Consider the following 22,589-nt stretch of genomic DNA (forward strand, 5'->3'; position numbering starts at 1 on the left):
GTTGTAACAGTGGAAAGACTAACAAAGATGGTTTTAGGGAGTTTCTGTTAGAATACTCAATTATTAAGAATAACAATCTGAGCCTGTCAGTGGCAAAAAATACTTTTATGGGAGAGACTTTAACATGTGCATTCATCCCCAAGGTTTGGTGTTACTTTGTACCACTGTGGTCCTTTTCATGAATATTTTCACATCTAACTTGGTGTATTAAGGGTTTATTTTGACAAAAACCAGAGTTATTGATTGTTGGAAAAACTAAAAAAATGCTTTTGGTGAGTTGTATTTTATTTCTGTCCCATTGTTTTGGTCTGAGATTCTGAATTAAGCCCTGCATGGATGCATCTGATAGTTTACACATGATATGCTGGCACATAATGTATATTTATTGGCCATTCTCTAGCACCACATAGTGGGCACAGGAAGTGACATTTCACTCCAAAACTGTCCAAAATGCAGCAAAATTCAGAGGCGAGCTAACCTTTGTTACATGCCCATAAAAGCTTAATTTTCTATTTTCTATTAGTATTTTCTGCGTTTTTATTTTTGCTCTTGTCAAATTCTACAAACTGCAACTGTAAACTTATGTGTAAATATATGTCTGAAAAACAGTGATTCAGAGACGCTTGCTAAATACAAGCCCTAGTGCCAATATGGTCACTGGTGACAAATCAAAACTCTGAAAGTAAAATAGAAACCAGTACTAACAGAGCATTGTCTGCAGAAAGCTGGACTCGGGACCATCAGCTCTTTTTTTTTCCTCTTTTTTCTTTTACCAAGCAGAATGGCCAAGTTGGTAAACACTTCCTACGTGCAATTATGCCTCAGAACCAACATGTCGCCTAGTGCAGCTTTAAAAATTCATGTGAACTATTTCAGTCACCTTATTGTCGAGGGTGAAGAGGAAAGAGTCATTCTCCCTTTTGTCGGCCTCTGCGTCAGTGATGATCTCCCCAACATACCTGTGGAAGCATGGAGGGAGGGAGAGCTCAGAGTGCAGCTGCTGTTTAATATTTCATGCTGTAAAACTCTGAATTCAGTCCTTTCTCTTATGACAGCCTGTCCTCACTCGCAAATGAATGTTCCTTGAGGGATATCCTGCATGGCCCTCACTCCCCAGCCCATCTTCTGTGTCCTGAAGACCTGCAGCCGGGCTCTGAAACAAATGACAAGGCAATGATCTCGTCCAGCAGCTGATGGAGCGGAAGGAACAATAAGGAAAAAAATGACATTGATGTTATTAAAAAAACACAGTTTTAAGGGAGAAAAACAACCTAGATAGCTTATCTTTTTCCTGGAACAGAAAATTGAGTCCCTTTTTCACTGGCCTGGTATACAACCTGTCCTTTGCATGTACACTGTCATCTCTAGTACAGTGCACACAGTGAAGCAACCAACTAGTACTTATGTGCCAAGGTTGTATGTGCGTCAGTTAGTTTGAGGAAAATCTATTTTAAAACAATTTTTTGTGATCACTAAATTAATTAAAAGTCTTAATACGGGACTTTATGCCACTTAATGTAAGATTAAGTGGCATCTAGCCAAAGATTGCAGCCAGTTTGTGCCTTGGCGCTCTGGGACCTACATCCCAAGGACCATTAATATTGTGAATTCTAGAAAGTGCCTGATGAGATTTAAGCTACAGACACCGGCATGAGCTGTTTCTAAATGTGTGACGTGACCTTGTCAATGTGCTTGTTTTACTAACTACTTGTCAGTTGCTGATGCTGTATCTTGTTTTGGTGAGCCGAAGCCAAAATTCCAAGCTGGTGGACAATAAAGATATATTTCACTCCTTGCAACAAGCTGAATATCACTCGCCTTCCAAGTGTGTAGCTGAAACTATAACCAGGATAACATGGTTTCACTGAGTAACATGACTTCTTGAGTGTAAACTGATTGGTAAACAGAGAACCTGAGGCTTAATCCCTGTGGCATGGGGTTTAACTCAGCTGGTAAACCGTCCATGACCATGTAAACACAACCAAGAAGCATTTGAAATGGATTGAAATCTAATAGACAGACAATAACAGTGGAACCTGGATTTTATCTGTATATGAGACACTTGAAATGACAAGTATAAATGGGGTCAGTATGCAGTCTCTGGAAGTAGCCCAGTCCCCTTGTGTTTTTGTTTTATCCTTAGATATTAAAACTTTAGAACAGTGATGGATTAAGAGAGCTACACATCAATCTGCAATTAAAAAGCTTCTTATGATTTTTTTGGCAGCTACCAAACAGCTTCAGGTGTGTTAAAAACACTTTCTGCTTTGCATCAAGCAAACACACAACCAAAAAGTGGAATAGGTCACCTCATTCCGTTCTGGACCACTCGGTTCCTGCAGGTCCTCCAGCAGGAGCAGGCGTGGTTACACTCAAACAGCACTGGAGGCTCCCGCTGACAGAAGTCCAGAGGTAGTCGACCCTCCTACATACACACCAAGCAACATGTTTCAAACTGCTACCAGGGATAAAAACACAGATTGTATCTGCTGTTTCCAGACAGACAGGTGTTTGATTCTTTAGCTTAGCTAAAAATAATTTGAGAAAAGAAAATAATTAAGCAGGTAGTCTAAAACCTGTACCCTCTGTTTTGGAGGAAAGCTAATGGAAATTTGAATCTGTAAATACAGGGTTTCTGCAGGTTCTACAGGTTAAATATAAGACTAAGTCCATTATTAATGCAATTTAAGAATTATTTTACATTTATATTTTTACATACTGACAATAAAAGTACAAAGGATATGAAGGAAAAGGGAACTGGTACCATGACGGTTTCATTTTGTAGCTACTTCAGTATGATCAATAGAAATTTCTCCCCAAAATGCAAAAAAAAGATTGACAAATGCAACTTCACAAACGTAACATTAACTTCATTAATCCAATCAATTTTCAAGACCTGTCAAAATCATATCATCACATCGTGTGTGTGTGTGTGTGAACTTACGCTGTCATACCAACATCGCAGACTGAGCTGGCCGCACACGCAGGTACTGGACGAGCAGTCGTCTGTGCAGCTGCAGTGCTGAATGACACAATCAGTGATCTATTATAAGTCAGGTATTATGACATTTTATATGACTCAATGGTTTAATTTAATGTACATAATATGACAGCATGGCGGAAAAATAGAAACAGCAAGCCTGTTTGTAGCAGTTTACTCAAACTGGAGTGTTTTTCTCTTTTCAACTGGACAATGAAAAACTGATATTTGGTTAAAGGGAGTCCCCCAGCTCACACTGTAGTTTTATTAAAAGAAATTCTCAAAAAGGAGGAAATAGTGAATTTGTTGGGGACTATTTTTAGAAGCAGATTAATCCACATTTGGTGCTCTACTGAGTTGGGGCAGCAGGACGGTGTATGAGGGATTGAGTCAAAATAAACTTTAGTGTGTGTGTTCCTGGTAATGTTTATAATAGTTTTTGGTGTGGAGCTCTATGTCACAGAGGAAGAATATATATCAGGCTTTGTCAGTAGATACATTCATTGTTGGTTTGGGTGTGTACATGGGACTTGTTGACTGTAACAAAAGTATAGAATATAACCAGACTCATTCTTTAAATACACACAGAGATATTAAATGTGTCTTGTTCTACCTTCTTTAGAGCACTGTAATAAATAATAGCTACAGAGAGCTGAAGTTTCACCTGTAAGTGAGTGATGTCCTTGTCTATGTTCAGTGGGGAGGTGACACAGTTGTCTGGTATGTATTTAAAGTTTTCAGGGCACGGCTCGCTGTCGACACCATTAACACAGGTGATAGGAACTGCCTCATAGCCCCGAGAAATGTCCCTAAGAGAAGGAAAAATTATGTCTTTATTCAAATATATATGGGGGGGAAAGTATGAGCATATATATAAATAACTATATCAAGAGAATACTACAAGTAATTAAAACATAATGTGGAAAACTGACAGGACTTATACAGGATCTATTTAAGTATACAAAATCATCTATTTCTAGGATTAATGACAAGCAGATGAAGAAAAAATAAGCAACTCTATTGTCATGAATGCAGTGGTGTACATGGTACATAGACCTGTGTCTCATTTGTTCAGTGGGAATAGTTAACAGAAGATCAATCTCATATCTGTGTGATAAGCAGAGAGCTTAAGTCAGGGAGTGATTTCCTATCTTAGCATGAAGACTAGTAACAGGGGGAAACAGCCTGGCTCTGTCCAAAGTGAAAAATATGCCTACCAACACTTACACAAACAGAAATTGAAAAAGAAAAAGAGTTTAATGGTGTCCAGCACATGTCTGTCTGTTTGTTTACGGCTTAAATAAACACGCTGCAGTGTGTTAATCAGTAAGCTTTAGAATGTTAGGTGTATTTTTCACTTAACAGAGCAGAGTAGCTGTTTCCCCCTGCTTCCGTTATGCTAAGCATTGCTAACAATGTGCCTACTGCAGCTCTGTGCCTACAGGGGTAGTATGGGTTGTTTAGGTTTGTAACCAATGTATAACGTACAGTAGGATACGGAGTTTGGAAAAGTGGAAAAAGGTGGATTGTGCATCTCTAAATACATTCATTGGGGTGGACAGAAACATCACTTCAAATGAATGTTGCTCTTTGTCTGCTGGATGCATTTGCTAACACGCTGATCTTGTTGTAGAATTCTGCCCACAAGTGGCCAAAATAATACTGAATGAATGCAGCTTTAATTTTGGAGCAAAGGTTTAAAAACCAGACTGAAAACCATCTAATAATAAAAGCATTGCATTCTGCCATTAGGAAGAAGACTCCGTCTGCCAAAGTGCAAATCAAAACGACTGAGGCTATTGTTCGTCCCAACCTCCATCAAGCTTCTGAACTCTAATACTAAATCTAAGCAATGTGCAATAAATATGCCAGCACTTTAGCACTTTAATTCTAAAGGTCTCTCTCTTTAAGCTGTCAGTGTTAAAAGCATAGTGTCTTGCATGTTTTAAAATGTTTCATGTTGGTTTTCTGATTTCTTTTATGCAAAGCAACACATTGTAGCACTGTGCCCAAGACAAATATCCCCTCGGGGACAATAAAGTTATTTGTAAGGCAATAATTTGACCTTATTAGTTGTTCTTGAACAGGTTCCGTTCAAGATTCCTGGAACCTTGGTGCTATATAGCAAACCAGCCCACATTTCCACCAGTTTTGAGCCAAACCATTGTAATAAATGATGTGTCATTAACAGAGGGCACAGCACAACGACTTGTAGAGTATGACATGCCCACTTTGGTTCCCAAGAGAAAACCTGCAATTTTTTGGTTCCAACAAATTTTCAGGTTCCAAACCAATTTATGTTGGGTCGAAATGCTCCGAACGGTTCAAAACTAGGTGTTTGAAGCAAAACAGAGCCTGTTCCCTGTTGGTGGAAAAGGCCTATGGCCCCTTTTTCCACCAAATTTGTTCTGGTTCTTGAACCAGTTCCATTCAAGATTCTTGAACCTTGGTGCTATCTAGCAATCAGATGCATCATCAACAGAGGGTACTCCACAATACACAACAACCTGTAGAATATGACACACCCACTTTAGTTTCCAAGGAAAACCTGCTATTTTAACTTTTCAGATTCCAACCCATGTATTTTTTGGGTTAAAACACTCAAAACTAGGTGTTTGAACCATAACAGAACCGGTTCCTTGTTGGTGGAAATTCTAGAAATGTGTGTTAGGCTTATCTGTAATTCCCTAACACACATTTCTAGAATACATCTTTTAGATTTAAAAAAATGTTCCATAAGCAAGACCGGTAGAAATATATCAATTCCCAGAGGAACAGTGCCAATGAAAATCACCTAAACAGAGATGAGAGCAGACAGCAGCAATATGTATTATAAATAACCGTTCTATACGTACATGTAATATTAGAAAACAAACATTAATAATATTATATAACCCACACCAACCCACACCAACCCACACACACACACACACACACACACACAACAGTTGTGGCTACCTGCTGAGTACTCTTTCCCCTTGACAGTCCCTGCCTCTCCTGGCGTCAGTCAGCTTCTTGTTGGCATTGAGGGCCGTCCACACCTTGGAGCCGTAGACACAGCAGTCCGGAGCCGCCTCTCCATCCCTGTTCCTCTGATTGACGTCAGCACCACGAGACAAAAACAACCTGCGGATGGAGGATGTATACGTTAGAAAAATTGTGAAATATAACAGAGACAGCAAAGCAAGCTGAAAAAGACAATAAACTGGTGTATCAAGTAAATCAATATGAATGAAAACAATATCCTGCAGATATTTCTGTAGTTGACACAGGCATGCCAAAAGTACATGGACACTTGAACAAAGTTTGTGGACACATTGAGGCTGGATTTCATTTTTAAACCATTGAAAACCATTTATGTGCTGCAATAACAGCCCAGTCAGACACAAGGGCATTAGTGAGGTCCAACACTGCTGCTGGGGCATAAGGTCTGGCTCTCAGTCTGTGTTCCAGGTGTGTAGGAGAAACTGCGGTGGCCACAAAACTCGCAAAAGGCCACATCTAGAGCCAGTGTTTGGTTTGTCCCTTCTGGGCTACTGTAGAAACATAGCAGACTCCATAGAAGAGGACCCACTCCCTTTGTAGATATAAACAGCTCATTCTAAGGTAACAAAAACACAATGACTCTTATATTCAGGTAATTATACACTAATGAAAACATATCTATAAATATTCAGAGGACTGAACTTTTTTTGTTTTTAGTTATTAGATAAATATGACATAGAAAGGGGGGGGGGGGTTGACCATGCAGCAAAGGGCCACAGTTGGATATAAAACCTATGGCCGCTGCAGCATAGGACTCAGTCCTTTATTTTATACATTGGACGCCAGCTCTACTAAGTGAGCTATCTGGAAACTATGGATTTTAGACTGTTTAAGACCCTGTGGACACCCTGCTAACAGAATGCAAACATTCAAACTACTTCAGTAAATAATAAGCCAAGCAGTAATAAGTGAAGTAGTTTGTATAGTTGTCCAGGTATCTGTCTTCACACACAAAGAGAAGTTTTTCACGGTTTTCTAAAACATAATACAACTCAAAACATTATCTGCCACTGACCTTAACTGAACTGAACATAAATGGGATGGTGCATATTTATGTTCTGTGCTACAGCAATTCAATTGTTATTGAACATTTATTGTATACAACCATGACGTTAAAGGATAATTTTAAATATAGACCTTATTAAAATGTTGAATTGAGCATAGGATCTTCACTGACAGCTGTAAGAATCCGAACTCAACCCCTAAACTGCTGCTTCTCTACAGCATCCAGTCAGGTTGTCCGGTGTATCTTGAGTGGGATGCATTTTTCATTTTTCAAATGTGCCACCTCCTTTGAGCATGTGCTCATGCATTCAAACTTTCTAATTTTTCAACCTGTGCCCAATGGCATATCAAATGTTTCCAGACTACACACTCACATCACACACTCCAGGTGGTTCTCTCTGACAGCGACATGAAGCGGTGAGTCACCGTGAACGTTGACAGCGGTGAGGTCACATCGAGCATCAAGCAGAGCCTGGGCAATGTCGTCACAGCCCGACAGAGCCGCCCAGTGCAGGCAGACGTTCTCTTCCTGAACAAAGAGCAAATGAGAGGTCAGCACTGACATCATGTTCTGACAGAGGCAGGGCTTCTAACAGTAGGAGAGTAACAGGCCAGGCTTTTACGTAAGATGATCCACTGAGTTATGTGCTCTGTCAGTGGGAAGTTAATGATATGTTACTTAGTATGGTACTGTCTAGTCAAACAGATAATATCAGTATTGAGCGAGAAGAGGTTACTTATACCAATTTATGTCCTCAAATACAAGATCACCTTTATGTGCTGACGTAACTGCACTGCATATAGAATACAGGTATATATGACTTGGGTCTCATAATCTGAATCTCTCTGCCTTCAGAAATTCATGGTGTCCAATCCTAGCGGCTTTTTCTCCGGTGCCACCATGAGGTTGACATGGTTTTGATGTGGTTTTCACATCTCATGTCATCATCAGGTCAAAATTACACTGTGGTTTATGAACAAATACCGACAAAACTAATGACATTCCCCTCACCCTCAGTTGTACTTTGTTTTTAATGATAAGTAGCATGCTGACATTAGCATTTAGCTCTATGTACCGCTGTGCATAAGTACAGGCTCACAGAGCCTCTAGCATGGCTGACTCTTACTTTTCCATCATCAGGTTTGCTCAGTGAAGCGTTCCAAGTCAGATTCATCAAACTGCTCAAACTTGTTGAAAATTGCACGTCTTAACTTGATGAATGCCACCTGGTCATGAGGAGATGCAAGACTTGCTAAATCAACACCCCTCATAGTTTGACATGAAGTTACCTACTAAAAAACACCTTTCTAAAGCAAAGCGGTCCATGACTTAGAGGGAACCCTGAGGCAGCTGTTGGAGTGACATTGGTTTCCTATAAGCTACGGGACTGTAGAAGTTATGCCAAATGAGTGCCAATGAAATCTAAACAACTTCTCAAACCTTTAAGTAAATTGCCACGATGTTGATGATGATAGCAAATGTATGAACTTTTATTTTGTGTTGATTCTGATGGCCCCTCTGGACAAAATCTTACCAAAGCTGACCCAGTGGCAGGCCTTAAGAATGTATGTTCATGAAGGCCATACAGAGGCATCAGTTCTCCTTGTAGTACATTTAAGTTAATGAACTAACTTTTTGAGAAAATGTTCTTTTACTTGCACTAAAAGTTACCGCAACATCATTATTATTAATATTATTATTATTATTATTATTATTATTATTATTATTATTGGGCAACTATATATCCAGCACAATGATGCAGTAATGAAATGCTGTGATATCCTTACAGTCCAACTTAGAAATCCTTTCTAATCATCACATAAAATAAAGCCTACTTTTTTCCTTGTTCAAGGTGACACAGCACCTCTGCTTCGCCAGTATACTGTACTTAAATTTCTCTCCGTATAGAGGTGAAAAAATATTATGTATCCCATGAGATCACACTTGTCAGAGAGTTGACCTTGATGAGCTGTAATGCTGTATGAAGTGTGAAAACAGAGTGTTATGGTGTGCACACCGACCTTGTCTCTGATGTTAACATCAGCCCCTTTGGCCAGCAGCAGGTGGACCAGCTCCTTGTGCTTGTACTCGATGGCCCAGGTGATGGCAGTCCATCCACCATCATCCTGCACAGACACAAGCTGTGAAACTCCTGCAAAGACTTACACTGACATGTGACTTTTCATTTATTTTATTTTATTAGTTGTTAGCAGCAGTTAGTAAATGAGGCAGTGTGTGTGTGTTTACCTGACAGTTGATGTATTTGGATGCCTTGGACAGCAGATGATGGACTATGTCATAATGTCCCAGTTTAGCTGCCAGATGCAGACAGGTGAAACCCATGATATCCTGGGATGACAACATGATTCACATTGAACAAGACTGCACTGCTGCCACCACTGTTTAAGTCCAACAGAAAGGGCATTTCATTGGCACCATAAGTTATAACTTGACATTGGAATTTTATTTTATTCATTTTAATCAACTTCCAGGTGTTTTCATGACTTGAAAACCAGTCATACACAGTGCTACTCTCTAAACTGCACAACCACCACCTGTACATGAACAAGGGCATGTTTGTGAGATTTTATTATGAGCATAAGACCGCACCAGTGTCCAGTTTGTGGGCAAATTTTATCTGCAAAAATGTTACCAAAGCGAAAATAACTTTACAATGCGGATGTTCAGGTCCTGCTTTCGGAAAACAGCCCTAGCAAAAAGTTGCAAAGATAAATCCCACACTCTGTCTAACGTGCAATACAACATCTATTTAACACGTTTAGGTACTAGACCTACATCAGACAGTGTGAAGCCATCTTAATAAAAATGTTCTTGTGTCTGTCTCACCAACTGAAGAACATTTATAGACCAAACAATGTGAATAGAAAAGAAAAATGTCTAATAAATTATTTTTAGTTTATTTGTCTCTATTTATGATCCTCCGCTACACAAAAGTCTTTGTATTTAAATTGTTTTCGTCATCAATTTTATCCTATGAGAAGATGTTTGTCTAAAAGGTGAAAACCCTGTCAATGTAAACTGGTTTTGGTTCCTTTAATATGTTTTTTGGAAGGTAAAAAGAATCACATCCATGTTGTGATTTAAAACTAGTTGTATAAAAGGACTGAGCAGCAGCAGCAGCAGAGTGACACTGGACTGAGTGATGGATGGGAAAGCAGAATTTGACATGAGCACACATCTGGCTGGTAGAACAAATTGACACTGACTGAGCACAGACTGACCCACCTTGTGGCTGACAGCTGCTCCAGCTCTCAGCAGGTACTTCACTGTGTCCAGATGGTTGTTTTCACAGGCCGCCATCAGTGGCGTTCTCTGCTCCTCATCAAACATGTCCAGGTTGGCTCCAGCCTATGTGCACACACACATACACACAGAATCCCAACATCACTCATTAAGACTCTGATATAACCTAACAGGATTTCTGAGCACAACATGAAAAAAATGATAAACTGTTGCCAGTATATGGGTTTGATAACTTTATGCTAATGTACATTTATGGAATCTCCACTTTAACTTATTCCATTTTACACCAAAAACACCTATGAGTATATTTTACTAGTAATATACATTACTACATTACATATTAAAGATTGTTATCTTAGTGTGGTACCTTTAAAAAGAACTTATAGGGGGTCCCTATTTCCAAATATAGAAAGTGCATACAAGTTCTATAAATAAAATGCTTTTAATCTAAGACCTTTATTTAGAACCAAAAATTAGTCACTGAAATGTTTTGAACTGACTTTTTACTCTGAGACACACTAAATACAGACTGAAGCGCAGCCTGTAGTTAAGCCACAGTGTCCTCACCTGGACCAGCATGTGGCAGACCTCCTGGTGGCCCTCAGCAGCTGCTGCATGAAGAGGGGTGCGTTTGTTTTGGCCCTCCATTAAAAAGTTGGGGTCCTTTCCATCAACTGCAATGTGCAAAGTTTGGCATATCAGTGGGCTAAAAAATACACAGTTATCGTAGCATGTCAAACAATATAACTGAGTTACCTAGAAGACGAATGACCTTCTGGAGCTCGCCTTGTTTTGCAGAGATGTACAGCTGTCTGGTGGGGTACTTCACTTTCTTTGGTTTCAGGCTAAAATGAATAAAGGTCTTAATTATTTATATCAAAGTGCAAACTGAGGTCCCACATTGCACTTTTTTGCAAAGTGATGTCAAAATATTTCATGGTTAACCTTACTTCTCATCATCCAGTGCCATTAGGATGCTCTCCAGTGACTCTTTAGGTAGTCTATCTGCAGTGCCCACAGCCTCGCCCTTTAACCTGGACATAGAAAGCAAGTAGTAAGATTCTTGTTTGATTTGAGTTTTATTAAATTTTAATTACTCTTTAATAGTTTAGTGAAGTTCTGTCTCCATCATTCTATATGGGAAGATGAGATAATATAAGCAGCATGAGTTCAGTGTTACCTGTTCGGGCTCTCGTCTCTGCTCCTCTGTGGCTCGCTGGTTTTCTTAGCTCTGAGTATCTGTGGAACAGCAGGCGTGGTTGGTACTGATGGCAGTGTGGCCACAGTGGGTAGCAATGGCCCAGGGTTCGACCTGGGTACAGAGGGCGACGGATCAGCATTTGACACGGTGACCTCTTTCGCCCTGCTGGCATCCTCTCCACAGTGGGGGCAAAACTTGAGATCCTTCAAGATGGAGGCACAGTCTCTGTGAAAGCGGTGGGAGATGCTGCCGTATGGCCTGCACTCCATAAAGGTGCCCTGTGGAAGCAGGAAAACACTGCAGTTTGGTCAAGTTTGCATTTGTACTACCAATACCACTTGGAATGACATAAGCTATCCATTTCAACCATTTATCCATTAGCTTTAGCTAGTTTAACCATTTAACATTACTTTTAGCTATTTAGTCAACCATATATTTGGAATTTCCCCATTGTGGAACTATTAAAGGAATATCTTATCTTATCTTATCATTAGCTTTAGCTATCTTGTTCAACAATTTATCCATTACCTTTAACCATTTTAACCATTTATCCATTAGCTTTAGCTATCTATTTCAACCATTTGTCAACTACTTTTAGTTATCTATTTCAGTTATTTCTCCAGTACCATTTGCTATTTCGACCATTTATCCATTAGCTAACCTATCTATTTTAACCATTTATCCACCACTTTTAGTTCCACCATTTACTTTTAGCTATTTGAAATATTTATCCATTACTTTTAGCTAGCTATTTCAAAAATTATTTTAGCTATTTTATCTAGCTATCTATTATTTTTAGCTAACCATTTCAACTATGTATCCATTACCATTACCTTTGACGGACTATTTCAACTGTCTGTTGAGATCAATGAGTCTTTTTTTTTAGATCATTTTTATTTATTCATTACTTCATTGCTTCAGCAAATTTACCCATACTTTTACTGCAAACTTAAACTGCTTATCCATTACTTTTAGTTACTACTTCAAAAATGTATCCAATACTTTTAGCTCTCTATAACAAGTTATAGATTACTTTTAGCTTTATTTTAACCATATATCCATTACTTATATATCTGTTTGGATATATTTTTAGTCAAACCATAAGTTCACTTTTACTCCATACTCTGTCCATGTAGCCCCCTGCTACTGCAGAAGGGTGTCCTGAGATAAAAGCACCCCTGGTTAGCAGGGAGGAGTGAGAGGAAGCAGGAGATGACACAGAGGATAAGGATAAGGAGATGAGAGGTAGATGGACATGGAAATTGGTAAGAAGAAAAAGAAACTGAAAGATAAGAAAAACAGGAAGATTTAGAACAAAGAGTAGGCAAAGGAGAACCAAGAGACAATGAAGGTGAATAAAAAACATAATAGGTGGAAATAAAAAGGAGAAGAGGAAAGAGAGGATGTTATCTCACCAATATTCCTCCATAACTGAACAAAACTTTTACCTGAAATCTTCCCATAGATAACCAGTATAATCCTGATAAATTCTACTGTGAATTTATAAATCAAAATAAGTACAATTTAGTGCTAATGTCAAACCTCTAAGTATCTACAGTATCAGTGTGCTTTGTTTGCCCTCACCGCTCTGCAGAAGAGTCCACAGCCGGGGCAGCACTGGTGCTTAACCATCCCGGCCCGGTGGTCTTCACACAGAACCAGCAGATGGACCGTGTTGGAGGGTCGCATCATTTCCTGTTTCATTACTCGCTTCTGGCAGCGACTCAGCTATGGAGAGAAAATCAAGTAGTTCACAAAAATAACCCACCATACTGTTATAACATTAAATACCCATAATAACCCATAGTGTTCCAATAGAGTTAATGCTTTTGGACTTTTAACAACCTTACTCAGCAACAGATTTTATATAATCTAGATTCTAGTTTTACTTTTCCTTCAAATATTTATTGTTTTCCATACAAAGGTATTTTTGGATTCCAGGAATTAAATGAAGCTTTAGTTCCCGGGACACTAAAACTGTTCAACTGTATCATCAGTAGCACTTTTCTCAGGTTAAACAAGTCTGCGGTAACTGAATGGGATGTCTGTCTAATATTTTAACAGACCATAATCTAAGTGACACATCATTGTTTTTATTCATTCAGATGATCTTTACCATTCCATCCGTGCTCTCCATGGCCATGCAAGTCTGCTCCAGTGTGGACAGACTGCCTCCGCTGTGAGGAGTCTCCATACGACAGCAGCACAGTGGCAACTCCTCAGCCAGGTCTGTTTCTGTCACCTCTGCATCTGCTGCTACACCTGCACGCAAACACACACACGCACACGCACACACACTGTTTCACTAGACATAACACACCAAGAAACTGACCTATGTGACCTATTAAATGTATTCTGTAGAAGAAAAGGGGACATGATAAATTCAGGTGATCTTAGATAAATATTATGAAGCCAAATCAGTCAGTAAGATGCTGTTACCACTAGACGGGGGAGGGGAGAGCAGCTCTTCCTGAGCTTTCAGGTCCAGACAGTCCAAAGTCAGCTCTGTGTATTCAACGTGGCTGCCTTCTCCAGGTTCCACCTCTGTCAGTGATTCATTTTTGGCAGCTGGCAGCTTTGCGGGCTTTACAGTCTCTGATAGAATCACTGGTTTCTTATCTGCTGCAGTTCTGTTCTTCTCTATACGGGTTCCTGACTCCTCTTTCTGATTAAATACAGGAATGACATTTGTGTGTGTTAGTATTCCATCCACATACATACTTGGGGCCAACATCTAAAGTTATTAAGAGTAATTTTTAAAGTAAGTGACATTTGTAGCTCTTACAGCCTGAACACAAAAAGAATCAGTGCAACACGACAACTAGGCATGGGACAATATGTCACAATATTATCACAATAATCTAGAAAATATGTGACAGATTATAACCCCCAGAGGCTAATTGAGATTTGTAATTTTTGGCTATATAAATTAAACTGACTATAAACATCATATGAAAAATCCCTATTGTATTTGAGTGAACATATTGTTTGAGGCACTCATTCTCATCTGGGTTACTGACAGAGGGCTGGTAGGAGGTCTGACACACAGGAATAAACAATAAATGGACCTGCCTTGCCCTGCAGTTTAAGTGCTTTGGCCTTCTTCTTGGGGACCAGGTTGTACATTCCCATCTTTCTCTTCTTCCTCTTCACAGCTAGGAAAGGCACACAGAATAAGGTTAGATGGAGGCCGGAACATTCCACCAGGAAATAATCTTGGAGACTTATGATTAATCACTGTAAACCTTTCAATTAATGGGCTGTAAATTCTTTAATTTAAACAATGAACATTTAAAAAAAGAGCACATGTATTCATGGGAGAGATTTTTTAACATTTAGACTCAACTTCATGTGCTTTTATTACGTAAACTCTGGCAATGAGAAAATACTTTTTCTTATAATTATGCTTCTCACATCAACAAATAGGAGGAGGATGGACTAAAACGTTAATGTGACATTTAGATTACAGAAACTTCAAATAAGCAGATTTCCCAGCTAACAGGAACATACACACTCACACAGTACAGAGTAAAAACCTAAAACACAAAGCCAAACAAAGAAAAAAAGAACCACAGTATAATAACAATAAATCTTATTGTAGGTATAAGGCACAATCAGATTAGTAGATTAGTATTTTTGCACAGAGGTTGATATTTGTGTCATTTTTTTAACAATGTGAAGTGCATCAAATGCAAACTGTTGTCTGCACACATTCCAGCTCTTTATCTATGCACACATAATACCTGAATATCACGGTTTACAGCTATACCTTATTAACTGTCCACATTAAAGCAACATTATGTAACTTTACTACCTTAAAATAAAAGAATTAAAATCATTTTGATGCTACACTGAGTTGTAATAGGGTGCTTCTGTCATTCCCAGTCTGCGCCCCATACTCCTGTTCTTGCACTATGTAACTTTTGGCTCTGCGTCCCCCAAGGGATGCAGGGAATGCTGACGGAGAGCTGGCTTGCAATGTCTTATGTTGTTGCACTTGCTTAATGTTTGGCTGTGCTAGCAAAGTTGTCAACTTGCTAGTTTTGTACAGCTGTCCATATTTACCACAGTGGTATTGCAACTGCAGGTGCCAAATCGCACAAATACCAAATCTTACATAGTGGTTGGTGCAGCAGCCATAGTCGCATACTGCAGCGACTGCATAAGTATATGTGTTGTACTCTCAGCTGAAACCTGTGTCCATCAGGCATCTTTAAAAGTTAAGACTAAAGTTTGCAGAGAAAGGATCGACAAACCTGACTGAGGTTTGACGGAGGTGGAGACAGCTCTCCTCTCTTTGCCTTTGCCTTTCTGGCTGTGACGAAGCGCTGTGGTAGATGGTGGTCCAGACTTCACAGAGTCTGCCAGGCTCAATTTTGGTGCCTTCCTGCCAGCGGCCTTTGGGGGCACAAAGAAGACAAACACTTTATTTATTGATTTCATACATGAGAGAGGAGGAGTCAAGAATAAACCAGTTATTACATTTAAAAAGGACCAGTGTGTAGGATTTAGAGGGGACTGAAACTCGTCGTCTCAACCAAGCATGTAGGAGAAACTATGCTCGCCGCAAAACTCGCGAAAAAGCCCGATCTAGAGCTAGTGTTTAGTTAATGAATTAATTTAATTATTGTCAACAAGTCAAATGACAGCACAGAGTAATAACTGGTGGAAAACAGTAAACAAAATATTATAACACTTCTTTGACTGCTAAAGCACAAGTTATATACCCTGCAGCCTATTGCACCAGCTGTGTGTCAGTTCAAATTTAGTTATGACGTAAATTATTACCAAGTTGTGATTTAGACAACTAAACTCTACTATAGGTCACTAAATAGTTACACATGCCCCATAGGTCATAAAATGTTACAGAATTACACTCACTGATGTTAAAACATTTATGTGCCAATATCCAACCTCTATCTACATCTATTTCCTGACCCTTTGTATTGTGAGGATCCAAGTTTTTTATTAGTACCATATGCCTCATTCTCAACTTCCTCTCTCAATATTACATGTTTACTGGTCAACAGGAGAGAGATTGGATTTGAAAAGATTTTCTTTCCCATGCAATTGCTTAACACTCTTCAAACACTTGTCGCTAGTACGGGCAATAAGAGGACTTGCTTGTGCCTTTTCTCCTGTTGTAGCCAGAACAGAGCCTGAACTGGGAGTCTGTTCCCCTGAGCTCCCAGCAGCACCAGCAGCAGCACCAGCAGCAGCACCAGCAGCAGCAGCAGCAAGTCTCTCTCTGACAGGGGGAGCAATCAGCCGACAAGGTGTGTCCAGCAACAGGCTGCCAGGGGATGCCAGCGGTCTCCCAGAAGCTCCTGGCCGTTTGCTGCGGAGAGCTCCATCACCGCTGACTATGGGCGAGCTGTGGAAGGGAGTTATCTTTACTTTGGGCCTCTGACTGTTCTGTGCAGCTTGTCCCTTGGCACCCATGGGCGTCCCAGAGGAGGGACTGGAGGGTCTCCTGCCTCGTCCAGGCCATTCACTGGCTCCACTTTGATCCATTGCAATCCTGAGGGGCTGATAGTTGAAAGCAGTCGGACCACAGCAGCACCTGAGAAGTTTACACTAGTTTTACTCCACTCTTCAAAGCTTAGAACACACAGTGTCTCAGAGTAAGTAACAACATGAGGAACTCTTTCATTACTCAACCGTTCATACAGGATGTAAGTTACATCCTTGCAACATTCTACATGTAAAGCAGTGTATAGTGCAGCGAAACCAAAGTTATCACGTATTTGCATCACATTGAGGCTTAAAGATGGAAGAGAGGCAAAGCAAAGCTGAGCCCGGTGGAGCAGCAGTCAGGAAGGAGTCATATGAGACAAACAGAGCGGAAACCGCGTACAAATATCACCCAAAGTTAACACGAGGCCGCGGCAGAAAAGTTACAGCAGCAGACTTTCATCCTACCAGCTCCAGTCGGTGTAGCTGTATCCGAGCGAAGGTAGGGAAGGATGGGACAGGAAAACAAGAGTTTCCACTTCCGCCCTCACCCGCTCGACACGTGACGCGCTGCGTGCGCTTCTTCAATGTCCTGACGGGTTGGGAAAGAGTCCAGCGGTGAGCTGTTAGCTACTGCCTACAGTAAGGACGACGCTAGCTAAATTCACCTTTTGTATCCATGTGAGCCCCGAAGATTAGTAAAACTCTCAAATTTACGATAGAAACATTTTCGCGGGTTAATTTAAGGGATTAAAGCGAAACAGGAAGTAGAGAACAGTGTATCCTCTTGCAGTCATCTGTAAATTTGTCGCAAAGGATGTATATGTATATATGTATATATATATAACTTAACGTTATATATATATACAGAAAAGAGGCTCATACTTTATTAAAAAGTCACAGAAATACAAAGGCTGTTAGCAAAATATTAACCTAACAATGCATACCTGTAAATAAATTTTGAAAAAGAGAAGAAATGTTTTCGGTCTCAATGTTCCACTCTGCTGGCAGGTGATTTCAGTTGAACCTAACCCTATCACAAATAAAAACATAAACTGTTAATCCTTTTTTTCCCCTCAGATTTGTAAATATTTTTTTCAATCAAATATGTTTTTAATAAAGCAAGGGCAAGCTATATATATAAATTCCTCTTTTCTTCAGAAAGTTATTGACCCTTTTTATTTTCTAACATTCTTTATATTATTCTTTATATTTAAGGGTTTGACCCTACAGTCAAATCACATGAAATATGTGTTTTTTTGAAATATTTATTGTAATGAATTTTCTTCAGTGTATATCAAGGTTTAAACAAGATTCACAGATCATGCCATTAATTCATTATAATACTGAGAACATATCTGACAGATACACAGACAAAATCAAATATCTGTACATAAGATAATATCTAAAGAGACAAATATAGAGGGAAAGGAGAACAGAAACCCCCCAAATTGTTAGTAAAATTATCCTGTAAATTCAAAGGGGACTATCTAAAATACATATCTTAAGAAATAACATTTAACTGCTTCAAACACAGGAAGAGATTTATAAAATGTACATTTGTGTAAATATCAATGTTCTGCCTTTTGGCAGCAGTGCTCTGATTTGGCCAGTGAGTGGCATCATATGTACAACTGTTCACTGTGACTGATGTGATGATGGAGCCACAAGTAAGCTAGTTATCTAAATGAAAACATTTTCTTGTATGCAGTGTACTACTTAGATTGTTAATACTGATGTATCAGTGTGGAAGCAGCATTTTACTGTTGTAGCTGCTCAGCATTTTGGTTTAGTTGTACCCAGCAGTGATTGGTCCCTGAGAGGTTGTGAGATGATTAATGGAGTGGGGGAAAAACAGCTCTGCTAAACACATTTGTATTCATTTTTTAGACTTTTCTCAAATTTTTGCTTTTGAAACATTGGATAATTTTGGCTCTTTGGCCCTCAAAACTTCTATAAAGGAAGCAATGTGAGGGTGTCAAGTTAAGGTCAATGTCAAACTCATTTCCTATCAAAACGTAATTAGTCATGTACTTAATGTCATCTGAGAAAAACAAAACAGCACTGAAATGAAGGTACAAACAGGAAGATCCAAGGTTGTGATATGTTTGTATACAGACAGATACTAATGCACAAGATTTTGACATATTTATTTATTTTGTATATGATACAATATGATATACAGATTTGAATATGGATCCATAGACTTATACACCATTGGATCTTAAAGGATACTACAAATTTCTTTCCAGTGCCGATTATTATTTTAGGAAAGTTGGATCATTTCCAAATTGTGTAAAACTAAACTAGACAGAGCACATGAGGAAATCTATGTCTGCTGCATCTGTGTTCGTCTCCTTGAAAATGACTGACAGTACTTATACTACGTGCCACATTTACCCTTTTACACACATTCACTCAGTGCCCATCGAAAAGTAACTAAATCATGCACATTCACATTCACACAGTTCAGATAGGAGTATCTTGAGTATCTTGCTCAAAGATACTTCGACATGTGGCAGGCAGGAGCCTGGGATCGAAACCAACAACCATCCGAGTAGTGGACGACCCACCCTTCCTCTGAGCCACGCGTGTGATACTTTACATTAAGACCCATGGCAAACTCAATAAATAGCAGTGCATTATGAATTTAGTGCTTTTGACTGGGATTCCCCAGCAATAGAAAACAATGAAATTAAGTCATAAGAACACATTAATTGATATACAGTTACATCCCTTTAAACATACCAAGTGTCTGCTTTACCGGAACCACAAAGCAGAATTGGGTCTTTGTGAAATAAGAACAGAAACAACATCCCATTGCCACAGAAACTGAAACAAAAATTGTTTTAACAGATTTATTGGAATCCAGACAGCAGTTGGAAAAACAATCAGAAATAATAAATAATAAAATAAAACCGTTGTCTTTCTGCATGTTTATGGATTTAACTTGATCAAAAAATATGAAAACGTATTCACAAAACTCTGCGATTAAAACAGATGTGAGCTACATTGAGAAGGGCCAAAGAAAAACCTCCAATGACAGCAATATTCAATTATTGTAACTACTAAAAGAATTCAGACACGAGAAGATGTCTGGCATGTACAGAAACAACGCACTTTCAGCAGGGGAAGAAGAATATACACCATTTCTCATAGGAAGTCTACAGTCACTACAACACAGTTCAACCACATGGAAGTGTTTTTTTTTTTATCCTTACAAAGCTATATGTAGACTTGCAACAGCAATATCTGGATTGTTCATTATCATCATAAAATTGATAACTCCTGATCAAAGGCAAATAAAAAAGACCTTTCCAAACAAACCATTTTATCCTGTATTAAATATTGAAATTCTAATGAAAATATGCCACAAGAATAAAGATCAATAAAAAATCCACAGGTTAATTTCTTATTTTTCATAAAAAATAAAATGAATACTAAATGAGATGGTTTGTTTTGCCAGGTACATCAAACAAAAATTCAAACTTGACATCACAGATGCCGTCTAGATAACCTACAACTAAAATCATGACTCCTGTGGCTGTACAAAGAACAGCAAATAAAATTCTGCATATTCTCCTCCTCTTTCCTTTTACTCAAAGTGCTAAAAGTACATCAAACGTTGATTTTAAAAAGGCTGCGTTGATTGGCTGTGGCTGGTCCAAAGGAGAGAATAACCCCGGATAGATGAGCGAAGGTATATGTTCACTGGGCAACAGAGCTCAATTCACTTTCATTTCAAATCAAAATTCTGCATTCTTACATTTAGCTAGAAATATGCACAAAATCTGGGGGTTGAGGCCTAAAAAAACCCTTATCATACCAGGTTACATTGGGTTTCCTCTGTGTCTTGCGATCATTTTGTCCAAGTTGGTTACAACCTTTTAAAATGGCAGGACTCTTATTTTGGTCATTCCAAACAGTCCAACATTCTGTTTGATATCAGAGTGAATTGATCGTTATCCTGGCGGGGCGGGAGGTTGCTCGTGCTTCGTCCACTTCATGTGTTGCAGCTCTCATCATAAGAGGGAGGAGCCTCTGTAACAGACACCGCCAGACCAGTTGGTTAGTACACAAACACTGTACAAATACACATTCACATGTGCCAAATGTGCAAACACACATGCACACACATGCACACAAACAGAGAGAGTTCTAAGTCTCTTAGAACTATTAAAGGAATGAGAAGACAAACCAAACCGAACTGACTGACTGGGAAGGTCTAAAAAAGCGAGCGATAGCAATATATGTGGTGGGAAATATTAGTACAATATTAATAGTGTATATTTGGAACATTAAGAACAGTTTCCTGTTCTGCAAACACTAAGAGCGTCCTCTAAGGACAATCCCAAAAAGAACATAGGAAAAGAACGACGTGGGATGCATGGAGAACTGAAAAGAAGGAGGATTACTAAAAGACTTTTAAGCACACATATAAACAGTATAATACCTTATGGTTGTGTCAAGTGCTATAATCATTTTACAGGTAATCTATAAGGATGGTATTGATCAGTATACCCATTGAACACTGGTAACCAAACACAATTATGTGTAGCTGTAATTGTGTGTTAACTGATTGTGGAGTGACACGCCTGCAGTGTATGGTCGCCGGTGGGAGGGGCCGCAGACCGACTTTCCCTGGACAGAATTAAGAGATATGAAACATCAGCCGACAGGGTTTTCGTGGTTTGCACACTGAGGGCGTGGCAGCTCAAAAATGTGAGGTGGTATTACACTTGTATTCATGAGTTATTCATTTTTTGTCATTTAAGTATGTAAGTCACATATTGTAATCACATATTAATTTGAGTCATATATGTAATTGTAGTCACAAGTAAGACCTGATAAGCCTTGTTAAGTGACATCTTCTGATTCTCAGGGGGGACTATGTGGTGAAAAATATTAGTACAATATTAATGGAGTATATTTGGAACATTAAGAACAGTTTCCTGTTCTGTAAACACTGAGAGCGTCCTGTAAGGACGGACCCAGGGGAACATTGGAGAACACCTTGACACACAACTGGAAACGACCAGTTCCCAGCTCCCATCCGCTTCTGTCGAAATTAGATAACATGTTGAATTATAAAGAAAATTGATAACTAGCCAACCATTGTAAGGAAAATTGATAACTAGCCAACCGCTGATGAGAAAAGACCAACTGCTGGCGAGAAAAGACGTCAATGAGAGGTATAAGACTAGAAGCCTCGATGGACGTTTAAGGGTTCTGTGGTTGTTCTGTGATTGTACTTGGTTTTCTGAAGACTTCTTGGAACTATATTGTATCGATTTGAATAAATCCCGCAAAGGCTGTTCATGAACTTCTGTCTCCATGCATTTTTCCAACATATACAGGCTGTTTGTGGTTAAACAAAAAGGATCTTACTCTTTGACAAAAGGCTTATCTCTATTTCTATCACCATCTCTGTAGGGATCCGTTCCGTTATATAACACTAAGACTACATTCAGTTCTAATTTATTGCTCAGACTCAGGTCACATTGAAAAGAATCAGACTTGTTCTGATTTGGACCACATATGAAAGTGGATTGATTGCCCTTTTCTAAAGTATTTTTTTTTTGGGCTTTTTATTGCCTTTATGATAGAGACAGCTGAAGACAGACAGGAAAGGGGGGCAG

At 39.1% G+C, this 22,589-nt stretch overlaps 2 protein-coding genes across 4 annotated transcripts in view; both read right to left on the reverse strand.

Annotated features, from left to right (window-relative positions):
* The window catches only part of ehmt1a (euchromatic histone-lysine N-methyltransferase 1a), a 19,734-nt gene extending 2,189 nt beyond the window's left edge, over positions 1–17,545 (reverse strand). Inside the window, exons 1-22 of one of the 3 annotated variants that reach the window (XM_035658699.1) lie at positions 17,419–17,545; positions 16,621–17,059; positions 15,753–15,894; positions 14,569–14,651; positions 13,936–14,161; positions 13,613–13,758; positions 13,081–13,224; positions 12,620–12,778; positions 11,476–11,774; positions 11,246–11,329; positions 11,052–11,140; positions 10,863–10,969; positions 10,278–10,400; positions 9,279–9,380; positions 9,053–9,157; positions 7,405–7,559; positions 5,939–6,106; positions 3,645–3,789; positions 2,945–3,022; positions 2,310–2,425; positions 1,067–1,153; positions 881–959 (exon numbers count right to left, since the gene is read on the reverse strand). In XM_035658699.1, the coding sequence (XP_035514592.1) occupies positions 881–959; positions 1,067–1,153; positions 2,310–2,425; positions 2,945–3,022; positions 3,645–3,789; positions 5,939–6,106; positions 7,405–7,559; positions 9,053–9,157; positions 9,279–9,380; positions 10,278–10,400; positions 10,863–10,969; positions 11,052–11,140; positions 11,246–11,329; positions 11,476–11,774; positions 12,620–12,778; positions 13,081–13,224; positions 13,613–13,758; positions 13,936–14,161; positions 14,569–14,651; positions 15,753–15,894; positions 16,621–17,010 (3,027 nt within the window). In that variant the 5' untranslated portion in view covers positions 17,011–17,059; positions 17,419–17,545. Of the gene's footprint in view, positions 1–880; positions 960–1,066; positions 1,154–2,309; positions 2,426–2,944; positions 3,023–3,644; positions 3,790–5,938; positions 6,107–7,404; positions 7,560–9,052; positions 9,158–9,278; positions 9,381–10,277; positions 10,401–10,862; positions 10,970–11,051; positions 11,141–11,245; positions 11,330–11,475; positions 11,775–12,619; positions 12,779–13,080; positions 13,225–13,612; positions 13,759–13,935; positions 14,162–14,568; positions 14,652–15,752; positions 15,895–16,620; positions 17,060–17,353 lie in introns of all 3 variants that reach the window. The other 2 variants (XM_035658700.1, XM_035658701.1) reach the window with 2 other exon arrangements.
* Positions 17,546–19,120: 1,575 nt separating this feature from the next.
* arrdc1a (arrestin domain containing 1a) overlaps positions 19,121–22,589 on the reverse strand; it is a 14,652-nt gene continuing 11,183 nt past the window's right edge. The window contains exon 8 of the mRNA XM_035659231.1: positions 19,121–20,991. Within this exon, the coding sequence (XP_035515124.1) occupies positions 20,954–20,991 (38 nt within the window). The 3' untranslated portion in view covers positions 19,121–20,953. The remainder of the gene's footprint in view (positions 20,992–22,589) is intronic.

Source organism: Morone saxatilis, unplaced genomic scaffold (assembly GCF_004916995.1).
Source record: "Morone saxatilis isolate NCDOM2014 unplaced genomic scaffold, NCSU_SB_2.0 Contig16, whole genome shotgun sequence".
In the NCBI taxonomy this organism is placed as follows: Eukaryota; Metazoa; Chordata; class Actinopteri; family Moronidae; genus Morone; species Morone saxatilis.